The 15,675-nt window shown below is 30.5% G+C and overlaps 1 protein-coding gene across 1 annotated transcript; it reads left to right on the top strand.

Moving 5' to 3' along the window:
• Positions 1–6,309: 6,309 nt before the first annotated feature.
• Positions 6,310–7,762, top strand: LOC111636333. Its single transcript, XM_023381554.1, has 2 exons — positions 6,310–6,530; positions 7,365–7,762. Exons 1-2 carry the CDS (start codon positions 6,386–6,388, stop codon positions 7,760–7,762), a joined length of 543 nt encoding a protein of 180 aa, XP_023237322.1. The 5' UTR covers positions 6,310–6,385.
• The last annotated feature ends 7,913 nt before the right edge of the window (positions 7,763–15,675 follow it).

Below are 15,675 nucleotides of genomic sequence, written 5' to 3'. Positions count from 1 at the left end.
TGTTTTTACTATTACGTTTTTACTATTACGATTTATTTTCCTACTAAAAATCGTGATTTACGATTTTTAGTAGGAAATAGTAAGTAGGGGAGGAAAGTGTTTATTTTACTGAATTTCAGATGTAAAAATTGTTTCAGACATAAAATGTTTCGAAAATTCTTTAAAAGGTTATATTTTTATATATGTTTATCATTAATCTCATACTGTATTTAAATTGGCCAAAGAAGAATATATTGTATATAGGGGAGGACGGGGCAAGTTCGTCAATGAAATTTTCTTTGAAACAAAATAAAATGAGACTCTCTTTAGAGACTAGATGGTTGAGTTTTAATGACGGCTTGTTGAGTGTGGTGTCTGTGTTGTTCTCCGACAAGCGTAGTTGAAATATCTACAGTAATAAGTTGTCTGTTTCATTCAATTTCTTATAATATTTTGCTTTTCATTTATATAAAATTGTCATGTTTTATTATAATTCCATAATAACGAAAGTTATTTTTCTTGTTAGAAGGATAAAACTTAACTTATTCACGTGGCCAGATCATGGCTTGGTATCCTATTCTCAGGGTTTCACTTAATGTTTCTAAATCATGACTATTGGGGCATCTTCAGCAGTATTGCCGATCTTGTTTCTGATCGTGTTTTGCTATGGTTTGATTTGGTCGCAAACAATAAACCATAAGCAGAAGAAATAACTGGATCCCCATACAAAGCCACACTAGAAGCCAAGGCTAAAGTTAAAAAATCAGGAACTTGCAGAAGGGCAATGGATTTGGAGAAATTGGACTCGAAGTTCACTAAAAGAAAGAGGCAGAAAAGTCCCAAAGAACCGGAAAATAACGATGAAAATACTTATTGTGTAGTTCCATATTGTTCATATTGCAATGAACAATATGGAACTACACAGGAAAAGTGGATTATGTGCTGCAAGTGTGAACTGTGGGCTCATGTGGACTGTATAGAAAATGAGTTGGTTCAATTTATTTGCGATATGTGTAGGGCATAAACAATTTGCTGTTAAGCATATTTCATTACTACTGTTTGAGTTCACTAATTCATTTATATTGCTTTTAACTTGCATTAGAACGTTTTCAATTATTATTTGTTTGATTTTTTTGTAATTAATTTTTGTTTACATTTTCTTTACTTATATGTGTCTTTTAACTCGAATTTCGTTGTTATAATATTAAATACATTTTTAGACTTGAATTTCTTTGATTTAATAATGAATTCCAATTTATACATTGTCAATAACACAAATTTATATACTGTCTATCTTGCCCTATTACTGTTAACTTTTTATATACATTTATTAATCTTATGATTATTTTTATTTCCAAACTGATTTTAACCAGTTCTATAGTAAGGTAACATTCTAGTAGACAATAAACAAAGCTTTTCTTTCAGTTCACAGCAATATTTCTTACACTAAATTTAAAATATTCTTATCGTGCCGAAGTTGCCTCGTAATCCCCTATATTCAATACAATTGCATTTTTTATTGACTGCGACTTGAAAAACTTGTAAACTTATAAATTTTCATTGTCGTCCATTTGTCTGTCCGTCTGTCCTTCCTTAATCTTGAGAACTGAGTTAGATAAATGAAAGCTGAGACCAGCTATGAAAAAACTTTTCTCCGAAATGAGTTAGATCATCCTTTCTCAAAATGGGCGATAACGTCCCATTATTTGCGCTGGAGGTTTTTAGGGAGGCAGTAGAAGGCTCAGTGATTAAATATGAGTTTTATTTCTTCTCATTGAAACATTCTTTGATCTCAGAAATAGGATATGGGTCACACCCTAATCTATCCTATNTAGTGTATAACACATATTAAGCGAGAAAGCTATAAATAATGTATAGAATTTAAGTGTATTAAACACAGCCTATCCATTCTAATAAATTTATAACTAGCAGACCCCGCCACGAGTTGTTGTGGCTTAAAATGTATCTATTATAAATGTATAAAACTTCCCCGTGGGGGGGAATTTTTCGAAAAATCCCTTCTTAGTGTACATTCTCTTCACGTACTCTAATAAAACGCAATCAAAAACGCAAAAAAACCGCATCTAAAATAGTATAATAGAAGCCAAGTTCTCCACGGTAAGCCTTAATGCTGTCCCTCTTTCCCGCGGGGAAATATCGAAAAATCCCTTTTTAGTGTATATTCTGTTGACGTACCCTATTAAAATGCAATCAAAAACGCAAATAAACCGCATCTAAAATAGTATAATAGAAGCAGAGTTCTTTGCGGTAAGCCTTAATTCTGTCCATCTCCCCCCAGTGGGGGGAATTTCGACATGTATATTATATAAAAACACGTATGTATTCAAATGCAGCATTGTGTCAAAATTTCAAAGAAATCGGTATGAACAAACAAACATTACATTTTTATTTATATAGATAGATAGAAGATGATCCGCTTTAGTTCATTTTCACAGAAAAGCAAACTTAGGGCGTCATACTCGTAGCGCCATCTGTTGGACATAAAAGCCTTAACCTAGATGATATCTTTTAATTTATATGAATAAACATTCATATAATATACCGGAATAATATACAGCCTATGTCCACCCTGAAGTTCCATTCTAAATATTGGTGAAAGAATTTTTGAAATCGGATGAGTAGTTTCGGAGATTACCCGCTACATCCAAACTTACAAACATTACCTCTTTATAATATTAGTATAGATCAGGGGTGTTCAACCCGCGGCCCAAAGGCAAGTTCCAGTGCAGCCAAATAAACGTGTAAACAAAACCCACAAATTGTTTTATTTGTTTATTTATTTATATCAACGGTATAAACTCAAAAAAGAAGTTTCACAAAGCCGTAAACTTTTATACATATTTTATTTTTGAGTGAAAAGGAAATATTTTCAAATATTTGGAGATGAGTGAATGACGAAGGAATACTAAATAAATCTGAAGTTGTGACTCAAAGGATTATAGACCCAAATTTGAGAAAAGGAGAGAAAGGCCAAAAGATAAAAAGTAGTGAGAAAGGTTAAGTAGACCTTTTATTATGCCAATATTGAGCCTTTCTCTGCTTTTCTCAAATTTGGGTCTATAATCCTTTGAGTTCCAACTTCAGCATTATTCAGTATTCTTTCCAGCATTGCAAGATTTGGCTACTTTGTGCCAAATTTGGCTACCCTTTGTTTAGTTTGGCGTAAAAATTATCATTTCGCGCATTAGCTACTTTCTGGGCCACATATTATTTATAAATATATTTGTCGAATAAAAATGCACTTTAAATTGGTGTTTCGTCGTTTTTTATTAATTAGAGACCCAAATAAAACAAAGATTTATGCTTTTCAAATAAATACTTGTTTGTCTTCTTTTATAATGNTAAAGTTTTATTATATATGACAAATATATATTATATATAAGTTATCAATAACTTATTTAAGTCATACAAAATAATGATAAAATTATTTAAAAGTAGAACTCACCTTAACAAATTATTATTATATATTCAAATGCTTACAATATTTCAATAAGTTTGCAATATTAGGTATAGTTAGCCCAAAAATTGTTAAATATACGAGGTTAGGATGTTTATATGCTATAGTTTATAGTATAGTCTGTAGCACTGGATCCAATTTACAGTATGTTTGTAGTATGGATGTACTGTACAGTACATTGAATCTAACCAAAGTGCAAAAAATTAGTTAAATGAATTAAGTTGCAAAACGCTGATAAGAAAGCTATAAGTTTATGATCAGTATTTTGTTACAAGCTATATTCAGTAATTGTATATTACATTATATAGCCTATACAATAAATTGTTGTGTGTCTAATAAATATATACTACATTATATATATATAATATAGTAGGCCTATAGGCCTATATTTATTAGACACTCAACAAAATACTAATATATTATACAACAATAAATTTTATATTATACCGTATATGTAAAACAAAATTAATGATATGAGGTTCATCTAGCAACCCATCGGTTTATAGTATCATAAAATTTTGCATTAAGAAAGAAGTAAATGGACGAACGTGAAGTGAATATATCATTTCTGTTCTCTAGATATTAAATCAAATTTCCAAGAAATTTATAATTTTATGCTTAGAAATAACATAATCGGATATAATCTTTTGAAAAATTATGCGAGAAAGCCATCTGGGATGCGGTCATAAAAGTTTCAAATGCTAATTTTCGAGAAATTTTATAGGTGAATGACAATAAAATAAATGAAAATGCTACTTTTAAATCTCTATAATTGATTTATTATTATTCGACGAAATATTTAGAAATATTCTAACAATTTAATTCATTATTTATGTAGCTTATTAACTTTTTCACAATAGTTTTATTAATAAATAATCTTTAGAACTGCTTATTTCTCACAAAACACTAAGCCAGAGTTACGGAACTTGAGGTCTCGTATTGCTTCTAGTTTGATCTGAAAATGATACAATATAAAAATAATTTTTTAGACATTTATTTTCATTTTATAGATAAATTAATTTTTTAAATAAAGACATTTAACTAAATATATGTATATTTTTTATGCAAGTATGATGAGTATATATGCAGTTCAACTTTCAAAACATATATATGACTTTATGAAATGTCTTTGAAATGGAATGTGGCCTCCTAATTAAAAAAAAAAAAAAAAAAAAAAAAAAAAAAAAATGTGTAGCACTGTGGTAAAGGTTGAATATTTCACATTGTTATTTTATTGTATCGCAATTGTTTCACATAACAATCGCGAGTGTACAGTACTCTCACGCTGCAAGAGAATTTACTGCAGGTGGTAGCAACGTATTATTTTTCGTAGAATTCCTCTGTAAAACAATGATATATTTGAAATCCAGTGCAGAAATCGCTTCACAACATATCAGTTGAGGAAAATTACAAAGCCTACAGTACAACTGTTATATATTTTTGAAAAATTCAATTAAAAAAACGCATTTATCTGCTGGAAACATACGCCACAAGATAAGAGTTGTGTATCAGACGTAAGCCGTATTCATTATTATTCGGTAAACCAAAACACTGTAAACTAAAAAAAAAAAGCCGTAACAAAGGCCCTTTTTGCCAGGCCTTTACGAGTTACATAAACAGGAGTTTTATTATATTGATCGCTCCCGAAATTCTAAGTTTTGGAAACATCTATTATTAAGGTCTCTTCTAAAATAAAGTAAGAGAAAACGCATGATTACAAAGCATAAATTTCTACTCACCATCATTAACTTTCTTCTGTGGCATAACGTTTTCCCTCATAGATAGTTCCCAAAATTTTTTTCCAATTTCAGCGTAAAATTTTTCATCTTCTTCGGCTGAATTTCTTGCTTCATGACTTTTTCTTCCGTGTACGTCGACGCTCATGATTCTCTTGAAAAATTACGATCGATGAAATATCACAACCACAATGGACGAATGCCGGAACGGGAATGACAGATTTCCGAAGTTTGTAACTAATACCACCATAGTATCGACATCTGGCGGTGTTAACTTAAACTATAATTATTTTGTTATCTAATGATTAATGAGATTTGTTTTAAAATTTTAAAATAAATAAATGAGTAAACATTTTTGTAAATTTAGAATCATTTTAAAATATTAGTTAATTAGTAAAATTTGTGTCTAAACAAGTATAAAAGGTTAATAAATATTTGAAGACAAAGTCCTCCCAAGAAAGGAACCTCCATTTATTATTTTCGCATTCTGGACTATACAATCTTGGCGACTGACCTTTCATTGTAGGCTGCTGGCCGCCAAAAAGTCCTTTTAAAATCACAAAAATACATCCAGTAAAAAATACAAAATTTTTTTAAAAAGGAATTATGGCATATGGACGTCTTCTAGTTACCATCATACATTGTTGGGGTTGTTTCGGCCTTTTATCTACTTGGAAAATGAGCGCTGGTAAATGTAGATTAAAAAACTGCTCCCCCCCGTGACGATACTTTTCAGACTTCCTTGTAAATTTTTCGTCCGATGGAAATAATTATAATTAAATAAATATCTGAGGACTTTTTGGCGGCCAGCAGCCTACAATGAAAGGTCAGTCGCCAAGATTGTATAGTCCAGAATGCGAAAATAATAAATGGTGGTTCCTTTCTTGGGAGGACTTTGTCTTCAGATATTTATTAACCTTTTATACTTGTTTAGACACAAATTTTACTAATTAACTAATATTTTAAAATGATTCTAAATTTACAAAAATGTTTACTCATTTATTTATTTTAAAATTTTAAAACAAATCTCATTAATCATTAGATAACAAAATAATTATAGTTTAAGTTAACACCGCCAGATGTCGATACTATGGTGGTATTAGTTACAAACTTCGGAAATCTGTCATTCCCGTTCCGGCATTCGTCCATTGTGGTTGTGATATTTCATCGATCGTAATTTTTCAAGAGAATCATGAGCGTCGACGTACACGGAAGAAAAAGTCATGAAGCAAGAAATTCAGCCGAAGAAGATGAAAAATTTTACGCTGAAATTGGAAAAAAATTTTGGGAACTATCTATGAGGGAAAACGTTATGCCACAGAAGAAAGTTAATGATGGTGAGTAGAAATTTATGCTTTGTAATCATGCGTTTTCTCTTACTTTATTTTAGAAGAGACCTTAATAATAGATGTTTCCAAAACTTAGAATTTCGGGAGCGATCAATATAATAAAACTCCTGTTTATGTAACTCGTAAAGGCCTGGCAAAAAGGGCCTTTGTTACGGCTTTTTTTTTTTTAGTTTACAGTGTTTTGGTTTACCGAATAATAATGAATACGGCTTACGTCTGATACACAACTCTTATCTTGTGGCGTATGTTTCCAGCAGATAAATGGCTTTTTTTAATTGAATTTTTCAAAAATAAATAATGGTTGAACTGCAGGCTTTGTAGTATTTTTTAACTGATATGTTTTGAAATGATTCCGACAGTGGTTCTCAAGTTTATGACTTGTTTTTTTGAGAAATTTTACGAAAAACCTTACTACCAACTGCAGTAAATTTTCTCGCAGCGTCAGAGCATTGTACTCTTTCTTCACTGCACTCTTCTTTGTTTTAGAAATTGTTGGCTGTAAACCTGCTGATGCCACCAACAGGTCCGAAACACAATTATATCGTGTAAAATGTGTACAATTTTTACTTTTAACATTCCAAAGGCATGGTTCACTTTCGTAAATCTTTAAAAAAAATCAAATAGCTTCGTTTCTACTCCGGCGGCCTGTACATTTCACTGAAACTGTGCAGCTTTCCCCCACACATTAACAGGAATTCCTGAAGGCCAGGCCTAAGCCTTTATTCTTCAAAGGTTTTCCTTAACGTGTGTGGTACCTTATATTCTTTTCTGTTTAAATGTTTGTATGTATTTGTTTTCTATTTAAGTAACTTCTGCTTACAGAGTTAGATTTAACGTCATTTGATCATTGGGCAAAAGATCAGATCCTATCCTTAAATACAAGCGGAAGACGACCGGAAGTTAAAATAATCGAGGAAGAAGAATTTGCGGCATGTCTTGCTCTGGGAGTTCCACTTCGATATTTTAAAGAAAAGGAGGAGACAGAATCTGATTTAAACAGAAAGTTTCTGTTGTTACTTACAACATTAATTCGTGAAATTCCGACGGCTTTATTTAGTGAATTTCAACGCGATTTTGAAACAATGGTAAAAAGATATAAATGCAAAGCAATTTTCCGAAGACAAATAGCATATGAGGAGTATAACTTGAGTCAGAGATATTCAAAGCCCAACTATGGATTCACAATTTTTTGGGCAGATCCTTCGACACGGCTTATCTAACCGGGATTAAGAGATATTGGATTATTTATACTTTTTTTTCATAAAATTCAATAATTTAATTTTTAATATGACAACGTTTACCGTGTTTAACTTTAATTAAAGGCAATACATCAGACAGCTAACCAAAAATAATAATTACGTAACACAAAGCGTTTCTCACACACAATTAAGTAAAATTTATTTGTTTTTTAGGGGATAGAAGTGCTGAGATTCAGAATATGTGCAAAGGAGTACCAATGTTTATGGACTACAAAGATTGGATAGAAAAGTGTCTACATCTTTTTATATATCCAAATGTTAAAAGAAATTCTGATTTCGAAAACCATCTAACTTCTTACAGAAGTTCAAACAGAAGACTCCAGAGTCAACTCTCTGGCCTAACAAATTCCCTGAACTTTCGCCTCCATATTCGAAAGACTTATATCCTGAATTAAAATCAGATGCAGATCATCCGACAAGAAAATTTGTTCTGTTGCTTACGGAACCGTTTACAGGATTGCCGCGCGATTTACGTTTTGAACTCAAAATTGAACTTAAAGAACTAATAGAAAAATACCACAGCGCAGTGCGATCAAANGACAATTTTTGTATGTATTTAATTGTAATTAGAACGTTTTTAATTCTATTTAAAGTAGGATTAAAAAATTACAAATTTTAACCGTTTTTTTACATCAATTTTTATTGCCTTTTAGAATGAATTTTCATTAAAAAAAATTAAAATTTTCTAAAAATTCATAAATAAAATTCCAAAAGGGACATACTTAAAATAGTAACATTTCTCATCAGATATCTCCGTATAAAATTCGGATGAATTCCTAATCCAATGTTGGTAGTAATTCTGATGAAGTGAAGTGTTGTAGGTAATTTATCATTGATTCTAGAATACAAGTATTAAATTGTCTTCGAGTCTTGGTGGATTGTACTCCCGCAGAGACGACACCAATCTGTAGCAAGAAGGTTCTTTGATAAAATACTCGAATCAACCCCCTCCTGAAAAGCATTTCTAACACTCCATTGCTCATTATAGCATACAAGTGGAGGTACCTCCGTAGGTGAGCAGAATGATTTCCAGATGAATTCATCAGCATATTTCAACTTTTAACTAAAAATTTAATTGATTTAACTGCTATTAATCACTCCTCTTGCTCTTCTTATAGAAGAGACGACACTAAAATGATCATTCTTGGAGATATAAATCGAAAAATTATCATTATAATTAGTTTAATAGAGTATTTAGCTTTTAATATTTAAATAAATTTTTGGAATTTGTAAATATCTTAGGATATATTATCCATAGATTTCATGGGTGCTTCAGAGAAAATTTAACGAAAATAAATTCTATTTATCAACATTTATTTACGATTTTTTTAAATTTTACCTTATTATTAAGTAGAAAATATGAATAAAATTAAAAATTTGTTGGGAAATTTCATTAATGAAAGAAGGACACCACTCGGGGCTGGAAATATGCCAGATCCTACAGGAAAAGTCTAACCTATATGAGTGTACGACTAGTAATCACTTTATTGCAGATCTTCAGACAGTAAGTTTACCACAGATTACCACAGGTACCGCGGACAAAGTGGTTTTATTTTTTACAGATTACCACAGTTACCACAGATGATGAATGCCCTTCACTTGAGGCACATGTGGTGGTGGTGGTGGTATCATAAACATCTATATCATCCTCTTGGTAAGTCTAGCTATATTGCTTGCCTCATTATTCTAATTTTCAGAGTTTCTTCTTTGATTTATGCGATTTCTAAGAGAATTCTTTCTGATTATGCACCTATTCTCTGTTTTTCAAAGTATGGCTCACGTACTACTTCTTATAACTTGTGGATCATCAGAGGAAATGAGGAGGAATTTTAATTTTTAATATTATTTTAATTAATGAGAATTTAGTAGATGAAAATTTTGCCAATTATTTACCTAAATTACCAATTAAATTAACTTATTTATTAAAATATTTCGAATAAAATGCCATTATACTAATACACTGATTATTTATTAGTATAGGGAAATAAATAAGCACAAAAATGACGTGGATAATAAGACATATATAGACATATATATATATATATATATGTCTTGATAAGAATTGCTTTCCTCTGAAAAATTAATTAATTTTTAAATGATTGCTACATTAAGAATTTTCGAAATAATATAGTTTAATGTATTAAACGTAAAATATGTACATATATTCGCTCGAATTTCTATTCTTATAAATTTCTTCGTTTTGAAAATTTAACTCATAAATTTTCATAAATCAATTATGTACAAGGCGCGTTGAAAAGTTGCAGGAAAGGGTGAGAAAAATCAAAAATGAAGTTAGGTTAGAAAAATTTATTCAGTATTTTTTAAAATAATCACGCCAGCTTTCAATATACTTTCAGTAATTCGGGAAACATTTAGAAAAATCAGTTTCTTTCGGACATGGCAAAATGTTCTTCGATTCGTCTTGTACAAGTTCTATTGCCTCGGACCGTTTTTTCCTTTTAAACTAGGAATCGTTATTCTTCAGCATCCGTTCTATTCCTCTCTACGATACAGTTCCTAATGGCTTTTCTTTACACAAAGTAAAAAATCTTTAACAGGAAAACATTTTGAGTGAATAGAACTCGTATAGGAAATTAATGTTCTAAGAATTAAAATTCTTTAGATTCGTAAATTTTACATGATAATTTATCAATTTTTACTTCATTGTTTCTACATATAAAGTAACAACCGATGTCAACATTGAAAGGAATTTTGCCATTCATTATATAAAATTTATTACGAAACATATTTAACATTTTAATTATTAAACTTATTTTAAAATAGAAATTACTTTATTTCACGATATATTATATTGTAATTTACATCAAATTCTAATCTTTTCACGAAAATGATGCACCACGCAGCTTGTAGTTTATTTATCTATTTTCAAGAAGTTTTAATAAATATAAACAAAAATATTCAAATAAAATAAAATGCCAACTTGCGCTTTCTCGAATCGAAACACTGCTGCTTACTAGCGTTGTTGTAAGCATAGGTTGCTGTTGTGCTGTGGTTTTCTCCAGTTCTGTAATAATACAGTAACACATTTAAAAAATAATTTATACTCTCATTGAAAATTTTCTACTTATGAAATGGATGTTCCATTTGTATTAAAAAACCGATTTTCCCAGTCATGCACAAATGTCTAGCAAGAATTTTCATGGTGAATCAATACTGTACTGATATTGCTCTCTCTTCGTTTTTTGATTGACCGTTGACCAGATTCTACTTCTCCATAAAACATATCTACTTCACCTGATGAAAATATCCCGAATTGTCCCGCTGACGAAATAATTGTAAGCATCTAAGTTTTTATACGCTTTTAATGACTCTGCAATGTAAATTTCAGGAAAGTTAATCAAAGTAGTTATATCCTCAAACATAATATTTGGTTATCTCTGGGTTTCTGGAAAATCTGGAGTAGTAAAATGTCATCAAATGGATCGGGGAACGAAACAGTAGTACACAGGTTTAATTTCCAGAGATACCTTAATTTTTTTGTTTGCTTTCTTCAGTATGGAGGACATGCAAGGCATATTACTATATCATGTTTCTTTTATTTTAATAAATGTATATCTATATAACTGGTTTCTTTTGTAATTTTATTTTATACCTTTAAAAACATTATTCTGAGAAGGGTACCATCCATTGACGTCATTAATTTTTAAAGTTCGTACACAAAGAAGATATACAAGGTTTTTTCTTTATTTTAATTACAAACTACTATATATAAAAAGTGGAAAGAAATCGCCGCAACCTTCTTCGAAAATACATTTAACCATTATTTTTATAAATGATTAAATTATAGTAAAATCTCACGTATGTGGCCTCCTTCGAGTCACATAAGTGATATGGTCACCTAGGTATGGAGTTTCCAGGCACTTGGGGATAAAATCCGAGACAAGATGAGTTGTTTCCAAAAGATACCGGAACGCTTTAATTCCAGGACATGCAATAGATATGTATTTTTATTCTGCCAATGACAGAAATACATTTTAAATGACACTTCATTGTAGGAACAGTTTTTAGAGTACAATTCTCTTTTTCCTAGNCAGCTTTATTTAGTATTCCTTCGTCATTCATACATCTCCAAGTATTTGAAAATATTTCCTTTTCACTCAAAAATAAAATATGTATAAAAGTTTACAGCTTTGTGAAATTTCTTTTTTGAGTTTATGCCGTTGAAATAAATAAATAAATAAAAATAAAATAATTTGTAGGTTTTGTTTACACGTTTATTGGGCTGCACTGGAACTTGCCTTGGGCCGCATGCGGCCCGCGGGCCGCGGATTGGACACCCCTATTTAAAACGCTTATTACGTTCTATTTAAACCTCTCTTTTCCTTTTTTTTAAGATTTATAAATTTTAATAATAAGTTAATAAATACACAAATTAATTTTCGAAGTAACGAAGAAATAAGAATAGAAACGTAAAAAAGTTCATCACAAACCACTGTAATCAGTAAACTTACGGAAAAGAAAAAACTAGAAGAAGTGTTACTCCTAGATGAGCAAACAATATATGCGCATTGGTCAATTGTTTGTATACAACCAATACCGTCTATATGCAATGAAAACCCACTTTTGTATTATTGGCATACTCATTATTTTAATTAATAAACAAAATTATATTCTACCTGTATATATATTTAATTAAATATAGCATTATATACTATAATAATATATTTGATTATTAAAATTAATCCTTTTATAACTATACTTATATAATACTATAATAGATAAATTGTTTTATTTACTAAAATCGTTTTTTTTTAAATAAGAAACTTCGATCTCGCTGTATAAAATCATGTAAAAGAGCTCACGAAAGATTTTCGTGATGTAGGCTTATTATCCTCTGAAAAAATTTGTAATAAAAGTTAGTATAATTTTTATGAATTATTTTTGTTACGAAGAAAAATGTTCTAATTTTAAAACTTCCTAACACAATCGAGTGTAATAAATTTATATTCAGTTGCATGGTTTCATATAAGTAAACAGAATGAAATATTTTCAGTAAATGAACATCGTGAAAACCTTTTCGACTCACTCATATTCATTTTGGGTGATCAATTATTTCAACTCATAAATGTATGTAACGAAATCTGTAACTTGTAGTAATGACATCTAGTACACAAGATCTGATAGACTATATGCAGTAAATATCTTTGAAAGAAAAACGAACTATTACGTTACTACTCAATATATATTTGATAGAATACATGTTAACAAAATAATATTGAAATGCCGATAACAAATACACTGTCGGCATCGTGGTATTAGTTTTGTAGTAGGCCTGAGTGGGATTTCTTTTCTGATATTTACATGTTAAGTACGATATACTGTATTTCTAAGCAGCTTCATTAAATTACGGAGATATCAGCTTCTCTGTCGGATTGAACGTGACATCGTTGAAAAATCGTCATTGCAGAATACATTTCTTTAACTTCGATTTTTTTCATTCCTTTCATAGATATCGTTTTCATTTTTTCTGTTTTCACTTTTCTGGCTGTTATATACAACAGAGGGAAAGTATGGCAATCGGTCAAAAGATGACCCCAAGATTTTTACATTTTTGTACTCAGGACACTTTGAAACATCGAGAAATTCAAAAACATTTGAGTGTTTTTTCTGGATTGTGTGGGGCACGATTTTGCTCATCCTCTTTGAAGCTTAGTAACGCCTGTGCCTTTTGTCGAAAATTTCTGAAATTTTGAAGGAAGGGTTGTGAGTTAGGGGAAGTGATGCTTTCAAATTTTGATGAATAATGGTCAATGGAGTGGGAAGATAAAGAGGGTCGTGTGTATCTTTAGTAGGGTCGGCAATGCTAATAACGAATTTAGTCATTATTAGCATTTAAAATTTTTTTTATAAAATCCATCCCTATCCTTAAAATTAAGCTTCTTGCCATTTTATAATAGTTAAAAATATAAAGCTTTTAAAATAAAATATGATAATAGATGCTGCCACCAAATGTTGCCAGGGAAGTTAAGCAAACTTATTGCTGGATTTATTAGCATTTAAAATTTTTTTTATAAAATCCATCCCTATCCTTAAAATTAAGCTTCTTGCCATTTTATAATAGTTAAAAATATAAAGCTTTTAAAATAAAATGTGATAACAGATGGCGTAACCAAATGTTGCCAGGAAAGTTAAGCAACTCGTTGCTGGATTTTTTCTGAGTATTAAGTCGAAATTTTTAGAATTAGTAAACTTTTCTTAATAGATGAAATTAAATTTTATTTTGCCTTAAATTTTTTATTGAAAATTCATCACCAGAGTATTTCGTATAGAATTTTCTAACGAACCTAGTGATTATAATTAAGTTTTTCCGATGCATTGACGCATAAATTAAAGAAATCATTGCGCAGAAAAATGTTTAGAATACGTTTCTAGAATATATGAAAGATATACTTGCAGAAACTAATTTCGACTTTCGTCATTAGCATAAATATAGCGTTATGCAATTCAAGAATCGCCGTAAGCCTACTTCTATGTCTACTCTAGTATGTGTTGGGAGAATTTTTTCCTTAATAACTGAACCTTTTATTTTTTCCTTAATAACTGCATTTCTACTTTTATATTGAAAAATATTTACTAACTAAAGCAGAATCAGATAATGTTATGCACCTGTTCAACTATCTGTTGCTTGTATAAGGTTGGCATTATTATTTTTACAGTAAGTTACTCGATAGTTCTATAATGCATTCATAAGATTTCGCTCCAGATAGTGTTGAATAGAAAATTCTTAGTTTAATCATTTGTATGTGTTTGTGTGTGTATGTATGTATAACATTTCAAATTGAATTAAAGATTTATGCGGATATAAACGTTAATTCAACTTGAAGTTTTTAAATATTATTTATAATTATTATTTTATGGTGTTTAGAATGACTTTTAATTTATTAGATTGTTTTTTGGTCAAAGACTCTAGACCAGCGATGGAAATAGGTGAAAATAGGTGAAAATTCAATTCGAAAATTTATTAACTCCAAATATTGACGCCACTGCTGCTCTACAATCTATTGATAACATATATTTTAGGAATAGAGAATGATACTTAATTGGAATTGCTTATGAAATGCCATAACAGGTTAGATTCGAACTCAGTTCTCTTATTAAGATAAGAAAATGCTTTCCCATAAGGTCATAAAGTCAATTTTAGAAAGATTCTCGTTTAAAATTGACCTCATTTTATTTAGTGGTTAAAATTATTTAAAAATTTTTGACACATGTGCGTATATCTATTTATTATTATCACAACTTTATATACACTCATGTCCAAAACATAAGCTTATTCGTCCAATCCGTAAATAGGAGTTCGGGTACGGTCTACAAAACTATTCTCGTCGGATTACAGCCTGAAAGGAGCGGGAAATTCGATCAATTCCATGAATATTGTCGAAAGAGGCCTATTTGTAAGTGGTGGTATTAGGGCCTAAGATAACGTTATGCTTAATGGCCGCACCAAGCACCACTTTTCGCAAGGGGTGTCATTATTGCAAGAAGGCACAACGATTAAGTTTTGGAATTTTGTCAGAGTTTTTTGCGTTGCTGTGGGTGCAGATTTCATTTTCATGAATGATAATGCCCAGATAATGCCAGGCACACATGACTGCACTTGTCAATGACTTTCTTGGCAGTGAAGACATCCGTTGCATTGAATGACCAGCACGTGAATATATCAGCACCAGTAAATATCCGTACGTGTGGCATGTGAAGATGTGTTGCATCTCGTCAGTTTTCACCAAGAATACTTCAGGAGCTTCGAGATGCTCTTGTTCAAAAATAGACTTTTCTCCTGAGAAAGCCGATAAACAACGTTTTAACCAGGATAAGCAGTATGTGTGCGTGCAGGAGGCAACTACATGTCATAT

The sequence above is a fragment of the Centruroides sculpturatus genome, unplaced genomic scaffold (assembly GCF_000671375.1).
Source record: "Centruroides sculpturatus isolate CEXI.00-Female unplaced genomic scaffold, Cexi_2.0 scaffold841, whole genome shotgun sequence".
Taxonomy (NCBI): Eukaryota; Metazoa; Arthropoda; class Arachnida; order Scorpiones; family Buthidae; genus Centruroides; species Centruroides sculpturatus.
The sequence above is the reverse complement of the archived record's forward strand: the minus strand, read 5'-3'. Positions and strand labels throughout refer to the sequence as shown.

Coding starts and splice junctions, on each gene's coding strand:
- LOC111636333 (XM_023381554.1), top strand. CDS start 6,386: ATGAGCGTCGACGTACACGGAAGAAAAAGTCATGAAGCAAGAAATTCA. Junction 6,531..7,364: donor ACAGAAGAAAGTTAATGATG/GTGAGTAGAAAT, acceptor TTCTGCTTACAG/AGTTAGATTTAACGTCATTT.